Source organism: Carassius gibelio, chromosome B23 (assembly GCF_023724105.1).
Source record: "Carassius gibelio isolate Cgi1373 ecotype wild population from Czech Republic chromosome B23, carGib1.2-hapl.c, whole genome shotgun sequence".
NCBI classification, from domain to species: Eukaryota; Metazoa; Chordata; class Actinopteri; order Cypriniformes; family Cyprinidae; genus Carassius; species Carassius gibelio.
The window spans coordinates 16,530,187-16,550,066 of NC_068418.1; the positions used below are offsets into that span (position 1 = coordinate 16,530,187).

Here is a 19,880-nt window from a genome sequence, read left to right on the forward strand (position 1 = left end):
TGCGTGCATGTGGAAGCAACTTCTCCTTTTAGTCATAAAGATAATCGGAATTGTAACAATTTTGCCTTTGTGTACATTCACAATAAAAAAAATTCTTTGAGCGTAAAATATGCCTAAAGAAAAATAGGATGCCACTTTCTGCCGTCTGGTTCACTTTCGCGCAGTACAAAAATGGACTGAAATTGCGTTTTTCGTTCATTATCTTAACTGATTATTTAAGCAAAAACATATTTCTAATATAAGCCTATTTATTTGTATATATATATATATATATATATATATATATATATATATATATATATATATATATATATATATATATATATATATATATATATTAGGGCCGGGACTCGATTAAAAAAATTAATTAATTAATTAGAGGCTTTGTAATTAAATTAATCGAAATTAATCGCATTTTAAATCGCATATAAATATTTGACCTGAGAACAGTGAGAATTAATTTTTTTCCACATGGATTTATAGTATACCATTGAATAATGACTGAATACATAAGCTTGAGCAACAAAATATTGTTTATTTTTGTTCAACCAAGTCTAGCCAGACCAGTGCAATTTTTGCCATGAAGTGTAGCAATAGCATATTTAGAAACAATTTAGAAATAGTACATTTCAGAAATTCAGGAAGCTTATAGGTGCTGGAACCTTCTGTAAGGTGTTTTTTTAAGTAAAATTATATATAGTATATAATTATATATAGTAATTAATTAAAATTATATATATATATATTAGGGGTGTAAAGGTACGTGTATTCGTACCGGACCGTGTCGGTAGAGGGCTTTCAGTACGGTGCACGTGTGTACCGAATGACCGAATGCAATATTTTGTGTGCGGAACATATACATTTTCATGTTTCCAAACAAACATATTAAGTGGCGGAAGTCTTCGCGTTCAGCACAAATCCCGCTCTGCAGCTTATTCTAATGCCGGCGACACACTGGCTGCGTGGCGTGAGAGTGGCGTTTCTGTTGCGTGTCAGTTGCGTGACGGCGGTTTCGTGTTTTCTGTGCCTTTACACACCAAAATCGTGCCTGACGCGGCGCTGGTGCATTGCTCCTTTTGTAGGTGACATTGAGGGAGACCTTCCGACTGGCCAGGATCTTGTCTTCATGACAACAATATTTATACTTCAAGTTGAGCATAAATATAAAGCTTACTGATAAAGGACACCGTCAACAGTATTGACTGCAAAATAGACTATGTTTGACAGGTGCAATATGCCAGTGTGTCACCGGCCTCAGGTTTTCAAAAAGGCATCACGCGAATGTGAACCACTACAACTAGGAAAAAAACTGTTGTAATTCAAACGCAGCTCCCATCTGCATTTAAACAGACCTGCTCTTAATTCCGATCGGTCCAAAGCAATAACGAAATCGGAGCAGGTCTAAAAACTGAACCTGTTGATGCTGCACTTTACACTTTGGAAAAGTTATATATATTTTTTAAATATGAGCAGGCCTACAAACTGGGATTGGTAATGGTGCACTGTAATCATAGTTATTTATTTATATTTTTCATTATATTTTATTATATGATATTGGTTTGAGACTGAGAGTATTTTATTTAGTGGAGAACTTCGCAGCAGTATTTTATTTCCTATTCTTTTTTATTTTATATATATATTTTATTAAAAAGGACACCGAAATGTTACTGAGGTTAATATTATGTAGCAATGTTAACAAGCTTTACAGGTTTTCCGCAGTTTGAAAGTGTTGTACTGTAGAATATCTTCTAAAACAACCTACCTTTTGATGTTAATTCATGTTCATTATGTACTCTAGTAGTAAAGAGCAAGGTATGATAGGTTCACGTGCTGCTTGAACTGAGGCACTACTCGCGATCGTGCCTTCCACATTAGGGACCGTTCACATGTTGCGTCTTTTGTGCGCTCAAGTTCGTTATTTCAAATGTAGCGGTATGCATGCATGCTCATAATGGAAGCAACGCGCTCGTTTTTTTCCAGGCGCGCCCGCACCACATCGAGTTAAAAACATCTCAACTCAACTTCAGAATCCCACAAGCGCGCACCGCAGGTCATGTGACAAGAACCAACCAATCAGCTTCATCCTTTCCAGTACCAAAGTTGAAAACTCAGCCAAGATGAAGGAACAGCTGATCATAGCTGTATGTAGATAGCCATTTTTAAATAAATTTAGTAACAGAGCTACTGCAAGCGACTTTTAGTGCTGCAAATCCATTTATCCTTTGCTGAAATTTACACGTCTTCATGGAGAGAGCAGGTCATGGTTGCTTAGCAAAGGCAGATGCCTCAGGAGCGCTTCTGCCCGAGCGCTTTGGAAAGGAGTAAGCGGCACGCCACGCGTTTTTAGTCGCGATATGTGAATGGCCCCTTAAAGAGCACCAAAACTGTATTTATTGTTTGAATTTTGTTATGAATTTGGAATAATTTTAAAGCTGATACTTTGTAAATTAAAAAGTAACAAAGTACAAAGCGATTACTGGACGGCAAGTGCACTTTAATTTATTGAAGTTCATGCATTAACAGAACACAGTATGGACTAAGATCTTGTTAAGAAGAAGCCTTATGATTATAAACGAGAACTGTTAACGATATTGCCAATATCCACACAGATGACAGCTTTACTTGTAGTTTATTCAAATTATGAACGAAATAGACACTGTTTTTCTGCACTTTCTCTTCAAGTCTCCATCATTTCTCTCTCTCGCGCGTTTATCAGAGGTGTGTCAGCGCTGCTGAGCAGCAGATGAGGACTGTTTAACTCTTTTTCCCACTAAAACTTCAATGCGCATTCTCTCAATGCGCGAACATAAAAAAAGATGTGAATGCAAAACAATCAGGAAAACAGGCATTACATTCCATTTTTTAAGAGATGTAAATACATAGGCCTAGTCGCCAGTGGCGACCTCAGCAAAAACTTCACTCGCATTTTAATATTTATGGTCGCAAATGCGACCGTTTTAGTTGCAGTTTGGAGCCCTGCACACACAAACAGGAGGTGAAGCGGTACGCAAAAATCATGGAAAAATTTGAAACACGTAAATGTACCTATGTTCCGTTCACAAAATATTGCATTCGGTCATTCAGTAAACACGTGCACCATACCGAAAGCCCTGTACCGAAACAGTCCGGTACGAATACACGTACCGTTACACCCCTAATATGTACCCAAGCTTTATTATGTTTTTCTCCACTCGCAGAAGCACTGCAGGTGCGTGAAGTGAAATGAAGACCATGTGAATCCTTATGTTCTGTTGTTTACTGCTTTTTGGAATGTAAAATTAATCCCCGGGAAACAAATGTTAGTATTTTTAACGGGTCACAGACACTTATTCTTTCTAACCGAATTCAATTCTAATTTTAAATAATATTTTCGGTTAATAACGGTTAATAATCTGTTAACGAGCATTGGTTGTCCATTAGGAAAAATAACCAAAATGAACATCCCTAGTTCCAAATTGCTTAAATTAGTTGAGCAATGGTTTTTGTTTTGCTGTTTGAAAAGTGCATGTGTTCATAAAAGCCTTACCCGTTGAGCGCACAGGGAGGTTCTGCACTTTGATACCAAAACTTTTGCGAGGTTCATCTTTGTCCAGTGAAAGTAGGGGCTGAGCAAGAGGGGCAGGTACAGCTGCTGACTGAACAGATCTAGCTGGAGACCGATCACTGGAGCTGCTGCTGGAATCACTACTGTGAGAGAATAAAAACACAAACCTGCTTAGAATGTAGACTCTAACAAGAGGTGAACACTAACAAATACACTGTGCTATAAAAATGCTGTGGTTCAGCACTCTGCAGAACAAAACTATTGTCAATTAATAACAACATGGGCAAACATAGAGCCTCGTAAGATTTTTTTCTTTTTTGGTGAATCCTTCAAGGGAATTTACAAAACCTAACTACTAAACATATAATACATAAAATAATGATATTATATGTAACAGCTAATACAGCTTATTCATGCAGTTTATTTTCCAACCTCAGAGAGGCACTATTGCAAAAAAGAAATGGACAGTATTGAAAAAAAGAAGCAGTGCCTCTCATTGACAATGAAAGTATCTACCACACTTAAAGTAATCTTTTTTGGCAGTTGCAATGGAGTATTACAGAAGGAAAAAAAAGTTGAAATCTAAAACCAATTCCACTACTCCCACAAAAAGGACTGGCAAGCACACCTGACATTCATTTGTATGAGGCGGTCTAATAAATCTACATAAAAACTACACTGGTGTTTGGCTAGTAATTTTGAAGTTTCATTTGGTGAATTAGTGCTTTATTTCTCTACATATCCAAATTGCCACTGATGTGCAAGCTACCAGAGGACTGCATAAAAAGCTGATATTTGTTCAAACTTTAAATCAGTCTATTTGAATATAAAGAACCAAGTGCTTGGTTCGTTCTATTCAATTAAAATCATTTGGTAGCTTGCACAATTGTAATATTATGATAATAATTAAATTCATATATAGAAATCCATATTTTATTCATTATATAAATGTAAAATGATACATATAAATATATTAATTGCCTAAAACTGATACTGAAATTACAGTGGATACTTCTTTCCTCAATGATTCAGCCATATACATGGCTTTCCCTTTGTCTGTTTACATCTTTACACTGCCTTCTCTTCTCACTCGCTCTCGCTCTCAGAAGTGCGGCTGACAGGGGCTGGCCTGTGGGAGTGGGCAGGGAGCCAGCAGTGGCTAGAAATTTCCAGTTCCAACTGGATCTCACGGGGGTGGGGGGAGTTCAAGTGGGCAGTGTGAAAATACACCAGGCGATGTTTCTTAAAATTCCTCTACAGCATTTTCTCCTCAAGAAGCATGCAATACAACTAATATATAGGAAAACAATATGCTTCATTTTTTTGTCTATATGCACAATAGCCCTTATTTTATAAAATGACCAACTCTGCTTTCAAAAAAAAAAAAAAAAAGTACTGGAGTCAAAGAAAATGAAAGAGACAACCCACAAGATTTCCTTCCATGTCAACTAACAAATATAAATATAAAACAGCACTCAATTCTTATGGAAGCCAACCCTGTAGTTTGCAGCTAAAAACGGTTGTCTGGTGTATGCTCTAACAAATATACATTTATTTATACATATTAATTACTATGGTGCACTAAAAATAAAATCATCACGAGCAGGGCATTTTCACCCTCTGGTTTATTCTCTCTCAGTTAAATTTAGCCTTCAGTATCAATAGATAAACCTTTCCATTTCTGACTTCTTTATTTAGAGGTTTAACAACATTACGAATAGGTAAACAACATTTTTTAATTAAATCCCAGGTACGTTTTTTTTTGGTGTTTCCTACTACTTAATGATTAGCAAAGAAAGCTATCTACTGCTATTCATAGGTCTGCTGCGAGCTTTCTCTCTGCCTGCTGTACACCGTTTTCTTGCTTGGCTGATGCGCATGGAACAGCTGTGTCTAGGATGAAGGCATTTTCTAAAGGTAACAGTTTTAAAAGGCATTAGAGAGTAACAGTGTGGCCTTGAAATAACATTTAAAGGAGAATAGAAACAAGCAAAAAAAGGATGTTAAACCTGACCTATGTCCAGTCTCCAGAGAATTTATGGCATGCAAATGTAGCACATCTCATTACAAGTAAAGGTCTGTGTTGATGTCCTAAAGCCGCAGGGCCACTTGTCATTCACTCCCAAAATGCATCTGAAGTATCACTCATAGATGGCTGACCCAATGCCTCAAGCCAGTGTCTAGCCTGGTCAGCATCACAGAGTGAAACAACGCAACATCAACTAGGTCAGTCAATATCTCATGTTTTTAGCCCTGTTGTCACCAAGATACATGGTTTGAATGTGATTTGTCTGTTCAGACAATGACAAAAGAAAACAGCAAACATGCTCAATAATGAAAATGCAAGAATTTAGCATTACACAGGACAATAGTACACAATTTTCAATTTTTGAAAATCTGCCATTTATTAACCAACATTAAATACAAGAAATAGAAAGACAAGAGAGCTGCTTTGGCAGGCAAATTTAATTCAGTTGTCTTGGTGTTGGTGTGAAGCCTGAGTTTCATGGAGTTGTCATTAATTAACAGTTCAGCTGAAAATTATATGGACACCTTTCTCATAATTTGCACCATTTAAATATGATTTAATTGTTGTTAAAACTGGTTTCCAATTACTTCCTCTAACTGGTAATTATTTACTGAGACAGCACCTCGACATGTTTGTTTTTCTCGATTTCAAATAGGGGTGGGCGATATGGAAATAATATCATACTTTTTTTTCTGAAATATCACAATTCATAATTTTATCACAATTTTTTGTTGTTGTCTGAGCATTACAGCCAAACTAATTTCCCTATTATTAAGACTAAGTCTTTCAATGTAACAAAAAAAATGAAATGGCAGATATTTAGGCCAAAGAGGGCGAAGATAAAAATCTTCTTATTTTTTAATAACAAAGATACAAAAATGACAAAGATACACATTATATACTACTACAGATAATATACAAATAAATTAAAAAAACAGTGCTTTATTTTCAGGTACAATAGGTGTATTAAGCAGGAGCATTCAAGAAATTGAAAGAACAAATATACAAATAAAATACTATATAAACTAATTACTAAGTCAAGAGCAGTGAATTATTTTTCTCTGCGTTTTGTTGTTTTATTAAGGTTAAAGGGGGGGGTGAAATGCTCGTTTTCACTCAATCTCCTGTTAATCTTGAGTACCTATAGAGTAGTACTGCATCCTTCATAACTCCAAAAAGTCTTTAGTTTTATTATATTCATAAGAGAAAGATAGTCTGTACCGATTTTTCCCGGAAAAACACGAGCGCCTAGAGGCGTGATGTGTGGGCGGAGCTAAAGAATCACGAGCACCAGTAGGCTTTTACGTCGAGAGCGTTTGGAAGCTGTGACATTACCCAGAGCCATTGAAAAACATATTTAACGGCTCTGACATTGCCTTGAGGAAAAAACCATCATCCAAAATAAACCATGGCTAACAGTCAGATTCAGCCGTTTATTTATGATCCAGAATCAGATCCCGAGGCTGAAACTGAATGAGAGCAGCAGCAGCAACGACTCGCTCCGAGCGGGGCTCGAACCCGGGTCTCCGATGGGAGGCGGGGCACTAACAAGGAGGCAGAGATATTTGAAGCAGTTTTACTCACCGCCTGCGGTTCCAACACACGATCGTGACCCTTTTTCGTTGGGATTGCATCATCCTTAAGAAATAAACGATACGCAAATCCGTCGTCAAACTGGGCCTTGTTTGTAAAACAAGCATCTTAGAAATGCAGGGAACAAACACAAACACTTGCACAACTCCGTTGATGCTCTGTAAAAATAAACTCCGTCTTTGGTAATCTGTGCAGGGTTGTCTTGCCCTGGCAACCAAAAACACTCCTCCTTTTGTGAGATTTCGCGACGCTCTCGCTCTGATCAGTGATTGTCTGTGCACAGCCTCTCTCTGCTGTGCTATACGGGAGCGCGCGCTCTTCCGGCAGAAGTGCCCTCAGGACCCATATAAGGAAATTCCGCTCCATCTAACGTCACACAGAGCCATACTCGAAAAAAACTTTCCGAAACTTGTGACAAACCGGAAGGAGTATTTTTGGAACAGAAATACTCCTTCAAACGTACAACTTGATTTTTGAAACTTTGTCCAGCTTTGTCCAGGTTAGCATGGGAATCCAACTCTTTAACAGTGTAAAAAACTCAGTATGTACTTAAAGGATTAGTTCACCCAAAAATAAAAATTCTGTCAGCTGTATGTCAATTCTGTCATAGTGTTTTATTTTTATACCACCATTTACTCACTCAAAAGTGGTTTTAAACCTGAATGAGTTTCTTTCTTCTTCTGAACATACTGAAAAATGCTATTTTGAGGAACGTGGAAAACCAAACAGTTGCTGGTCCACAGTGACTTCCATAGCATTTTTTGCTACTATTAAATTCAATGTGCACTAGCAACTGTGTGGTTACCCACATTCTTCAAAATATCTTCTCTTGTTTACAACACTACAAAGAAATTAATACAGGTTTGGAACAACACGACTAAATGACTAAATGACAGAAATGACATTTTTGGGCGATCTATCCCTTGACAGTAATGACAGTAGGCTGCATGTTTAAGGTGCTTTCACACCAGCACTTTTGGTGCGCACCCACAAACCGTACCCAAGTCTGCTTTAAAATGGTGGTCTGGGGTAAGGTTCATGTGAACTCTGGTACGGTTCGCTGCTGATGTGAACGCAATCGTACCAAATTGTTAAATGCTATTAATGATGTACTATTTGATGAAAATGTGTGTTTGTGTGTGTTCACTCACTTTCCTGACAAGTGTGACTGACGTGCTGCAAGCAGAGAGCTGCTTATCTAATTTCTGTTCACCTTCAGTGTTCTTTAGAGCATTTGCAGTACATTCGTCTGAAAAAGCACAAGTCAGACCAGCGTGCAAATGAAACATTTAAAAGCACATGCAGATAACAAGAGAGTAACTCTAGCGCAGAGTTAACACTGCTGTGAATGTGTGTGGCGTTGTACAGTATATGACAGAGGCGCCAGAACTGCAGCTGATAGAATGTGCGCTGTAGCACCATACTACGATATTTCTTCAAACGCAGATCGGAGACATTTTTATCATCCACGATTTCAACAAATGAATTTTCTGGTTACGAAGAGTCAACAGCACGGAGTGGAGGCCAAGAAGTCTATGAATTCAAGTGATTACCCAAGGCTGTATTTATGATGTCCATAAATACAAAAAATATATATATATAAATAACTGAATAGCACTGATTAATAGAGGTCAAAAAACAACAATAGATCAACAAAACCAATAAGGCTTCGGTCTTCTGCTTCAAAGCTAAATGTTAAGATGGGGAAACCTAACGCATTCCCTTTGATATGGTCATCTATAACAGTTTAAATATTTGTCCCGAAACATTTCCTACATTTCAAAATTCAAGGATAAAATCCAAAACCTGCTGGGAGCAATGCTTGACCAGAGCAGTTATGTCTTACACACATATTCGCTCCAGGGCATCCCAATATGCCGACTCAAAGCCCTCGAAGCCAAATCTGCAACTGGGTCAGGAATGAGACGGGGGAAAAAATCGTTTGCATAACAAGTATTCCCTTCATTGGACTTTTTCCTAGTATTGTAGGTTTACAGCACAGAATTAGCAAATAGATCAGAAAAACTGATATTTTTTTTTAAAGTCTAAAGTTAAAACAATATAATGTAAATCACTAGTGCAGTTAAGTAGATTTAGAAGTCACATAAATAGTTAAGTGGACATAAACAGTGTGGTTGAGAGGTAAAATTTAAATAAACAAAAGGTTGGTCACCGTACACTAATTATCTTTATGTAATCTGTTGAGCTTGATCAGTTTTACAGAAAAGAAAATGAGGAAAGATCTTGGTGGCCACATGTGAGAGTGAATAATAATAAGAACTGTAAGTTGCTTAACGTAACAATACTCTTCACTGAAAGTAAAAAAAAAAAAAAAAAATATATATATATATATATATATATATATATATATATATATATATATATATATATATATATATATATATATATATATATATATATATATATATATATATATATATATTTAGACATATATATATATTTTTTTTACGTCTCTGGTTTCTTTTTATAGCATCCAGTGATCATTTAATACAAAAAGAAAAGGCAGCAAGCATCTTTAAAAGCAGTAAACATGATAAGCAATGATGAACGACAACAAAAGTATGTTTACCATTACCAACGAACTACTTCATTTGTAATCAGTATCCATTGTTATAGACCACTTAAAAACCTAGGGGATCACCAAGACCACCAAAAACAAAGCTTTATCACATGTCATTAGATGAGCATGTAGATTGAGTCCAAAGATCAACAACTTAGCAACTGAGAAGTGACTTTGTCATGCTATGATGAATTTGCAGGGTTAATCAATGGCTGTGCAAGTTCTAAAATATTTTTTTGAAGTATCAGCATGCTAAGGGATCTTTAAATGTAATTTATGTGCCAGATAGTCCTGAGCCAAAGTTGCTATGTCATGCTGGTCAAGATGCTCAAACAAATAAAGCAATGACCGATAGTGTCACAGCCACAGTCTACAAATGATTTACTCACCTATTCATATTTATTTATGATAAAGTATGTTATGAAAAATTTACATTTTAAACCGCACGTAAGAATTTTGAACATTCTTCAAAAGAAACAAAAATGCAATACTGTAGTTTAAGTAACAAAAGCTGCACCAACATGGCTCAACAAGTATGACCAGTGTGAGGTAGTTTTGGGCCAGTTGACGGGACAGTCAATAGGCCTTTTCCAGTCAGTGCTGCTTTGCCACTAAAATGTTCCATTCGTAGATCTTTTGCATCCATTTTTATGCCTTGACACGTAAACGTTTGATTTTCTGTGATGAAATCTACATTGCTGTTGCAAATTCTGCAGATTTTTCAGAAAGATAATGCTATCTAGCTAGCTAAAAGATGAGGTTTTGATGAAATTGCAACAGTGACATTTTCAGCAAAAGTGTGTTTATAATTTTATAGACTATGTAACTACATGATATCCAGTTTCAAAAATGTTTGTAAAACACAAAAGAAGATATTTAGAAGAATATGGGTAACAGTTCCCCTATGACTTTCAACGTATGGTTAAAAAAAAAAAAAAAAAAAAAAGCGCTAATGGGGACTAGAAACTTTTTGGTTACCAACATTTATGTATTTTTTTATAAATATCTTTTGTGCTCACCAGAAGAAAAAAATAAATAAATAACAAGTTTGGAACAACTTGAATAAATTTTTTTTTGAGTAAACTATGCATTTAAATGTAAATATTTTATTTTAAATAGACTGGCATCAATATGCTAAAGAGATGCACTAAGATGCTCTACTGCTCTTACCTGCCACTGCCACTGCCGCTGCCGCTGCTGCTGGTGCTGCTGACAGAGTCAGAGCTGGAGGAACGACTGCGTGATCCTGGGCTACTGCAGGAGTGTGCTGGCCGCCCTGCTTGGCCTGGCAGCCTCTGTGGTGATGGATTGTGTGATTGCGAAGATGGTGAACGACTGCGACTGTGGTGGTATTTCCTTTCTCCTCGTCTGCCTCTTTCTTCTCTGTGTAAATCCCGATTGACCACACTGGCGAGTGTGAAAGTTTCACGGGCATGGGGCTCATAGCGAGTCTCTGTAGTCTCAAAATGAGTAGGGCTCCTGCTTCGTGAACCATAGTAGACAATGCCTCCAGGTGTCGAGCCGCCACTTCCTACTCCAGCAGTGCTGCTACTGCTTCCAGCAGCACTGGTAGTTCCCACAACACTCCCTGCAACACCTACACTGGCCCCTGATGAGCCGCTTCCAATGCTGCCACTGGCAGAACTGGCACTCCCGCTAGCTCCATTGAGGGCCCGGTCCCTAGAGTCTCTGTAATAATCGGTTTCATAGTGACGTTGGCGATCGAAACTACTGCTGTTGCTGCTGCTACGCTCATGGTGTCCATAGGCACTGTGATCGTAAGACCGCTCCCGACCGTCTGCAGCCCTACATGACAAGGAAAGGGATGGAGGATGGTAAAGAAAAATGGAAAGAATGAAATGAATGTTATTTTCATCCCTGACAGGCATATGAGTCAAGTGACATGCACTGAAGAGTGATTTAATCAAAACATAGACTGCAAGTGCATGTTGGAAAGATGCTGTCTTAGACTGTTTTTTTTTTTTTGTAGAATTCAATACAAATACTGATACCAGGTCAGGACAACTTGGACTTTACTTGTTTGTTTATTCATTTGGGATTTTGCTTTTGCAATTTATTCTTTTTGCATTTCAGAAATTAAACTGAATCCATACTGAAAACAAAGGGGAAGAAAATAATGCATGACAAAAGTCATGCATGCTATGGTCAGTCACATTCCAAGTTACACAGGCTAAAGAAAAACAAAATCAGAGGAGATTACTTTACAATGGCAATTTGCAATTTTCTAGATTAACTAAAATGAACTATTTTTTTAATGCATAAAACTACTGTTTTTGTTGTTCTTGTTGTCTTAGTGAGAAACTACAATTACATTACACTTAGAGAACACTAAAGAAAATTAGATTAGAAATTAGTTATTTTCTTCTGCATTACCATGAATATAATAAAGCAAATATCTCTTTTAATTAGAAATTCCAGACAAGCTACTTCCCTTCTATGATAGAATGACATAGCCGTGTATTACTGCATTATTTTGCAATCTAATTAACTAAACGGAATGAGGTTTCATGAATACAATTAAGTCATTCTCAAAGAATAAAATCAAAGCCACAGGTTATAAAAACTCATTATTTTGGAATAAAGGTCTTTTACAATAATATGCTCGAACATCATCAGGTTCTGGTCAGGTTGAAGAATAATTAATCAGAGTGATACTTAACAAGGTTTTTTTTTTTTTTTTAAAGAGGAACAAAATAAACTCTAATGAAAAGGGAATGAGTAAAAGGGGAGGCTGGGACACCATGACACACTAAATTCTATCCTAGCTTCACTTTAATAGCCATTTTGAAACTCTTGAAGACTTTCAGTTTCAGTAGCCCTTTTCAAACTATTAAAATGTAACTGCAATCATTCCACAACTCTTTAGAAGTCAAAAACCTACATACATTTTTAAAATCGCTGAGGGAAAAAACAATAATAATTTTATATTTTAATACTGTGAGTTCTGAGAACACGTGACAGTTTTAAATCAGTCAATCAACCGGACGGGTTTTCAATCTTACAATGATAAATCCTTGGGTATTTAAACTTATTATACAGATTGCAAATAAAAAATACTTTTTTTAAACCCGAACAGTCTTAAGTTTGCAACTGAATATACTAACCAATAGCCTAACCTATGAGAGGTAGTCTGCTAAAATAAAATTACCATGGTTAAGAATTGTTCTTAGGCACGACAAGCAGTGTACCTAAAGTCCATTTAATCTTGCAACAGGGCTACCGACAGTTATATTTATTATTAATAATTATAATAATCAAAATAAACTTTTTCATCAGATGCACTTTCTCCAAAATAAGAATTTGTCAGTCCTGACAGTGAGTGATAGTGAGCATGCTGCAACAAATCTGACCTAGTTAATTTAAAGAAGTTTGGTTTCAATTAGAAAAAGATGCTTTTGTTTAGTGAAGCCAGCTGTGTAACTTGACTGTGATCAACCTTCTTCTGTAATTTCCACAAGAACTGACAAACAGTGGTGGTGACACATTGCATCACAACACTCCACAGTTCATTTGCCATCTCCATTTTCACAGAGCTGTTATGCGTTTGGCTAGCTTTGCTGTATTCTTTAAAGTCTTTTTAACCTTTTTTCTTCATAAGCGTCAAACAATATTCAAATTATTCACATAGGTAACGCAGAGAGGCAAAAAGCCAGGGAGTGTGAAAAAGAGTGAGAATCAGGAAAGGGACATCAAAGGGAGGTAAAAATCTGCAAATGCCAACAAGCTACTAAAAACAGCCTGTTTAACAGCTACATCTGTTAGTGGGAGATGGAAAAAAAGACAGGGGATCAAACTAGGGGTTAGAGAACAGCTAAAATACACAGGGCAGAACATACCAACCTTTTCAGACAGCGGTAACCCGACCTACAATTCCAAATACAATTTAGGGAGACAGAACTTTGTGAGCAAAAAAGGGGGTTAAAAATGTAGAATGTAAAAATGGTAAGAAAAAAACAACAACGATGTAATCCTTGTCTTTCAGGATCCAACAATAGTTCGGCCAAAAAGAATCCATGAATATTAAAAAATAAGTCAATGTCAATATGGGAAAAGCATATGGAGGTAAAATGTAAAAGGATGTAGAATGTCCAACTCAGTTCAGCGCAAAAAAAATCCCCATCAGATCAAAAACAGGCTGAAGAAAGAAGTCCAAAAATATAAATCCATAATGTTGATCTTCATACAGCATTACTTGTGTTCTTTATTTTCATTAGTCCTATGAAGCGAAATGTCTCTGTAGATTACATTTGTTTTTGAAAATGTAAACATTTTCTGCATGATGCCTCTGTCCTTTTAAATCCCTCTTCAGTGCATTAAAAAAAACTGATTCAGTTATTTGGAATCTTCTCACCATCTCCTTACATCTGAAAACTTAATTTAAAGTTAATTTCTCTGATATCCCAACAGAACAAGGTACCAGTGTCCTAATCACTGTGGATGATTATAATCCAAGTCAACTCTCAAAACATGGGCATTCGAATCAGTGTTTTACAAATCCCAGTGGAATCTTCATTGATGTTAGGAAAAAGAGATCAATAATCCATTGGCACTGAAATAGTCCATTAGGAGAAACCGACTTTCTTCTTCATTGTAGTGTATCCATAATCTGCAGTAGTCCCCGATCCGTTATGGGGTTTTGTAATCCAGTGGCATTTTTCACATCCAAACGGAGATGTCTTTAGCTTCGCAATAGTAATACCTCCATGCTTTTTACTGTGTGGATCCAAAAATCAGTTCTTTCTTCAGTATATTAGACCAAATGCTACTTTTAATCCATTTTTTTTTTGGCATTTAGGAAAAAAAAGCAAAAATGAATTTAAATTGTCTATAAATAAATAAGGGATAAACAAAGGTATTTGCTCACTGCGTTTCTGTCACATTCTACCATGTTGATCAATGGCAGAAGTCTCCCATGTAACTAAAAGGCAAACCCTAACACCACAAATAATCCCGAAAAAAAGAGAAAAGAAACCGTAGTGATAGAATATCCTTTGTCATTGGGTTGCATTAATCCAGTGTGATTAAAAATCCAGAGAATACCATCCAGAGCGCTCCAGATCATGGAATGGAAAGAACTGATTCCTAAACCACCCATTTCAATAATCCAATTACTAATCAATGGGTCTTAATTGATCAACACCGTAATCGTGTTACAATGACAGAGGAAAAACACATGATGTAACCCATTAATCCACCTTGGGCGGTAGAGTACTCCAGAATAGGCCAATTCCAGGTAAGGCCGCGGTCATGGATTTGCTCTCGCTTCCAGAAATCCCAGTATATTTTGATATCCAAAACATGCCCTGGATTCTCTTCGCAGCGATATCCAACTCTGAGAGAATCCCCATGCAGAGGCACGTTAATCTCTTTACACAATGATAATGAATTTCGGTGCATGTTTTCACCATGATTTGATAAACTTCAAAACTGGTTTACTTTACATGGTGAGTGATGACAGACCTCAACCATCAAAGTGTGATGCCCCAATTAATACCCTCCAGTGTGTTCTCTTAATTTCCCTCATGTCACCCGCCCCAAAACAATAAATTAGCCCAATTAATGATGGAAATAACTGGGAGGGAGAGATGAGTTACAAGAAAGGAATGGTCCCCCTGCCTTCAGAAAAACTATGTCCACTTACCCGTCTAGTCTGCGTTCAAAGCGTCCCTCTCTGCTGTGGAGTGACACAGGGGGCACATACACAGGGCCCCCCGCCCCCCTTGTGAACCCTGAAACATCCCGCCCACGTGTGGCTATGGACAGGCTATCATCCAGGCCTCGAGCTGCACTGGGAATAGTTCCTGGCTCATTGTAATCAGTGCGTAGGTCTCTGTCTCCCATCTTGTTGAGAGAATTATGAGCTTTCTGAGCACTCTTAATGTCCACAAAATCCACAAAAGCTGCCACTCCACCCTCCGATCCTCGTTTTGGGAGCACCTTGACACTCTCCACACGTCCATACCTAAAAAAGCAAAAAATAGCAGAAAAGGTATTTCATTGTATCCAACACAAATGCATTGCATTGAATGATACTTACAATCAATTATGCTAATATGAATAACCATCATACATATTGCCAATACGCAAAGGGCAGATTAGATGGTGAAAAAGCCTTAGTGAACACAAACCTTCATGCCAGTCATTCGTGCAATATTTAAATAAGGCTATTCAAATAAAAACACCCTGCCTTCTGTATCATCATCATCACAAAAAAGTACCACTGTAGGAGTAGCATCAACCATATGCCACTATCATCTCTTTCAATTTGAATACATCCAATAATTATGACAGAAAAACAAATATCAGATTTTGTGTATAAGCGAATGACAGAATTCAGTCAAATTTCATAATGCTGTCAAATCATTCAGGCTTGAAATGTCATTATGATGTTTTTATCTGCTCTATTTACATCTTGACATGTTTAATTATTGTATTTTTTTTTTACTGTACAATTCTTGAAATATTGGTGCTTGTAAAAGCCTTGTGTGGTATACTTTACAATGTCCTGTCAATCATCAAACACATAAACAAAACATATGTAAACAGCTGACAGGTGCACATGGGGGTTAAAACAACACTTGGTAACCAAAATATTAAAATGTGTAATATGCAATAGGCATTCAAATGTGTGCTCTAGGTGAGCAACTGTCTGACACACCAGTTCTCACAGTCACTTACACAAACTACGTCGCCATTTTACAAACCTATTCACACACTGCTTATTCATTCCCGCGTCCCCCGTCTTCAATAATACCTCTGCCGCACTGACTTGAGCTCTGACAGACACCGTTCGGGGTGCATAAATATGTTCCATTTATTATATAAACGTATATATCGGTGTTTATTTCCTGTATACAACAGAAAACTAATTCTCCTTTAATATTCAGTCAAAGTTGAGCACGAGAATGTTTGAATTTAGTTCCCATTCAAGGGGGCGACCGTTATTACCACAATTCAAATTTAAATAGACAGGCGTGTGCACAAAAGCCTGCCGTTGAGACAACAAAGCGGTTGGTCTAAAATGAATAAATTATTAACTCAACTCTTATATGTAGGTTCTCTCATACTAGTGCCAGCCTCCCTGTGTGTTTGACTCGCAAAGTAATTAATATCTTCCCATGTATTGTTATGAGTTATAGCCTAAACATCTCCAGCACAAAACAGGTTACGTTATATAAAACCAAACAAAAACATTATGAGGAGTTCGATCACACCTACATTTTCAAAGACTAGCGTTACGTCTGTGTGTTTTGATTGTATTTGTACAAACACGTGACTGACAGACAATATGCATACGTGTAGGTAATGGATGTGGCCAATAAACTCGTTATACAGCTTTTAGTCAAGTCAATTATATATGTATAGCGCTTTTTACACTAACTTGCATTGTTTTAAGGGTATTTACAGAAAAACATGACGTTAATGTTTACACTATTATAATACCTTCGTCGCATAGAGTTGGGCGATAACATAGTTAACATTTTGCGACGATATAATCAATCATGTGGTTAAACCATGGGTTAAACTTGCGACGTAACGTTAGTTTCGCTTTACGTGACCTACTGTATGTATGCAGATAAAGCTGGGAATATTTAAATATTCAATCTTTTATAGATGTGTATGCGATAATTTATGTTTTGGGACGATATAAACAATCAAGCAATCGACTTTAAAATGTCAGATTTCTGGGTGTAATAGACGATTTTGCGATGTCACTACTGAAGGAGCAATCTCACCTCGCTGTTTCAGATAGACAAATTTGCACCATTTAGTTCCAACAAAATTCTAATAGATCACTTCGCATCAACGGAATACATACAGGTGAGAAATGGACATTAAACCCCTCGGGTATGTGGGTGGTTTTTTGTTTCGTTTTTTAACACAGAATATCATGCCTTGCTGCCATATACTAAACAAAACAGTCCATGTATGCACCTCACAGCCAAACACAAACTTCTGTCTGACAACTTAAAGTAAACGTCATATTGTTGATGTACTAGGAAGTTGCCACATGTTCATAAACTGACATAAATTATACTTTACAGGCTGGTCCTGAACCTTTTCAAACAGAAACTTGTCTTGAAAGTATGCCCACACTTCTATTGTTGACTTCTAGATGCAGCCACTGACGGTCTCCGCTCGCCTGACATCCATGACATCTGAGCCGAGTTCAAAACAACACCCACTGTAATGCTTTAGGCAGCACAGACAGCATTTAGCCCATTCAGCTCACTCGCAGTATTTTTTTCAACCACCAAGCAACAAGCGTTACTACCTTTCAGTAGTAGAGTGGCAAATGAACGCAAGTTGAAGCCAACAGTAACGTTAACAGTTAGAAGTAACGATAACGCGCTTGTATGCGACCTTCCGTGCTAATTAGCAACCTAGCGACGACTGCGACTCTCGAAAAATAACTCACTAGCCAGCGTATGTTAAATGACCCAAAACAAGCCAGCTCAGTGGCAGCGTTGTTGCCAAAGTTATGGCACACGTTTAAGGTACCGTATTTAACTGTTGCGCTGCTAATGTTTTCCCCAAAAAAACTTGAAGGAAGCACATTGCTGCATGTTGTCTTGCTCTCAGCAAATCGTCACTTACCGCTTGAAGTGCTCGATAATTTTGTCCTCTCGTACATTTTCTGGTAAATTCCCCACCCATAAATGTCTGGTTTCCCGGACCATACTGCGCTCTGGTGTCCCCCGACCATACAGAAGATTTTACTGAGTTAAATCCGGCTGAACGTGTGTTGCCGTGCGCGAGGAGTTCCTTTCATTGGACCCGTCCCGCTCGCATTTGAAAGCTGTGTTGACTACAAGAGCCTGAACCTCGCTGTCGAGGAGCGCGCTCCGGTTCATGACGAGATCGCGCATTATGCAATGAGCACTCGGAATACCACATGGATCAAATCATCGGACATGACATTTTATTGTAAATCACTTTTAATTGTTAAAATGGATTGTTAAATTGGATTCATACCCCGGTTTAGATTGCAAGGTAACAGACAGACTGGTTGCCTTGCTTTAGTATGACATTTTGCAGCCTGTTTGTAGAAGAACATGACTTTAAAAATGCAAGTTAATCATGGGGCGTAAAATGTATGAGACGTGTGGTTTACCGCAAACTCTTTATTCATGAGTCAGTGGCAGGACGGTGTTGACAGTATTAGCTTCAGTACTGCTGATTTGTATATGTTTGCACATCCTTTTGTTTTCCACAAATCCAGATGGGAACAGTCTGTTTTATATACGACTCAAAAGTCAAAACAAAAGACATGACGAGATCCTCTTTTCTCTGGAACTAGTTCATTTAATGCAGACATGATTTAGTCAACTCTCTAATAATAGTTCCGTACGTCTGTAATTGTGGGAGAATTTAGTAACCGGATCTCTCCCAGTCCTAACCACAACAAGAACTAAAAAAATAACGACAATACAGATCAGCTATTTAACATATAAATAAATGCAATGCTTAATCACTAGCTTATTGTGGCAATCAAATGCTGTCTTGAAACACCCAATATATATATATATAAACATTTGTATGTTTTCCAACTATGCACGAGGCGAATGATGTGGTCCACGCATGCGCCAGAATGCCGCAGAGCAGGGACCGCAAAGGATGAAACGCCCACATGAAGTTTTGACAAAGAGCGATCACCAACACTCAAGAGTGGCTGAGATTTCTGGAATCTGTACTGACTGAGGTGCAGCTGGTTCTCAAGCTGGAGCTTGAGCAAACCACATAATCTTCAGATTCAGTTTTGAATTTTTACTGGAATTGCACGGACTTTCTGGATCTGCCTAAATCCTTAATACTTTTGGACTAGAATTAATAAATTCTAATTCTTTTACAGTTCTTTTGGGATTGGTTGCACGTTGGATGTACAAAAACGCACTTTAGGCCAAAACGATATTGTATGTTGCACAATAAAAAGATTCCCCTGGATACTTGGACAACAAATGGTATTTTTCTTGCTCCTAAACACAAGACGGATGTGGAGATGTGGCAAACTTCTAAGGACGTGAAGACGTTTATTGCTTTACTAAATTGATTAGAATAATTGTAAATTTATTTATTCGACAAAGGAAAGGACGGTATTGTAAACAAACAAA

The 19,880-nt window shown here is 37.4% G+C and overlaps 1 protein-coding gene across 2 annotated transcripts in view; it reads right to left on the minus strand.

Moving 5' to 3' along the window:
- spen (spen family transcriptional repressor) overlaps nucleotides 1-18,648 on the minus strand; it is a 31,658-nt gene extending 13,010 nt beyond the window's left edge. Inside the window, exons 1-4 of one of the 2 annotated variants that reach the window (XM_052594840.1) lie at nucleotides 18,367-18,648; nucleotides 15,410-15,730; nucleotides 10,918-11,553; nucleotides 3,527-3,684 (exon numbers count right to left, since the gene is read on the minus strand). In XM_052594840.1, the coding sequence (XP_052450800.1) occupies nucleotides 3,527-3,684; nucleotides 10,918-11,553; nucleotides 15,410-15,730; nucleotides 18,367-18,449 (1,198 nt within the window). In that variant the 5' untranslated portion in view covers nucleotides 18,450-18,648. Of the gene's footprint in view, nucleotides 1-3,526; nucleotides 3,688-10,917; nucleotides 11,554-15,409; nucleotides 15,731-18,366 lie in introns of both variants that reach the window. The other variant, XM_052594839.1, reaches the window with a different exon arrangement.
- Between the last annotated feature and the right edge of the window lie 1,232 nt (nucleotides 18,649-19,880).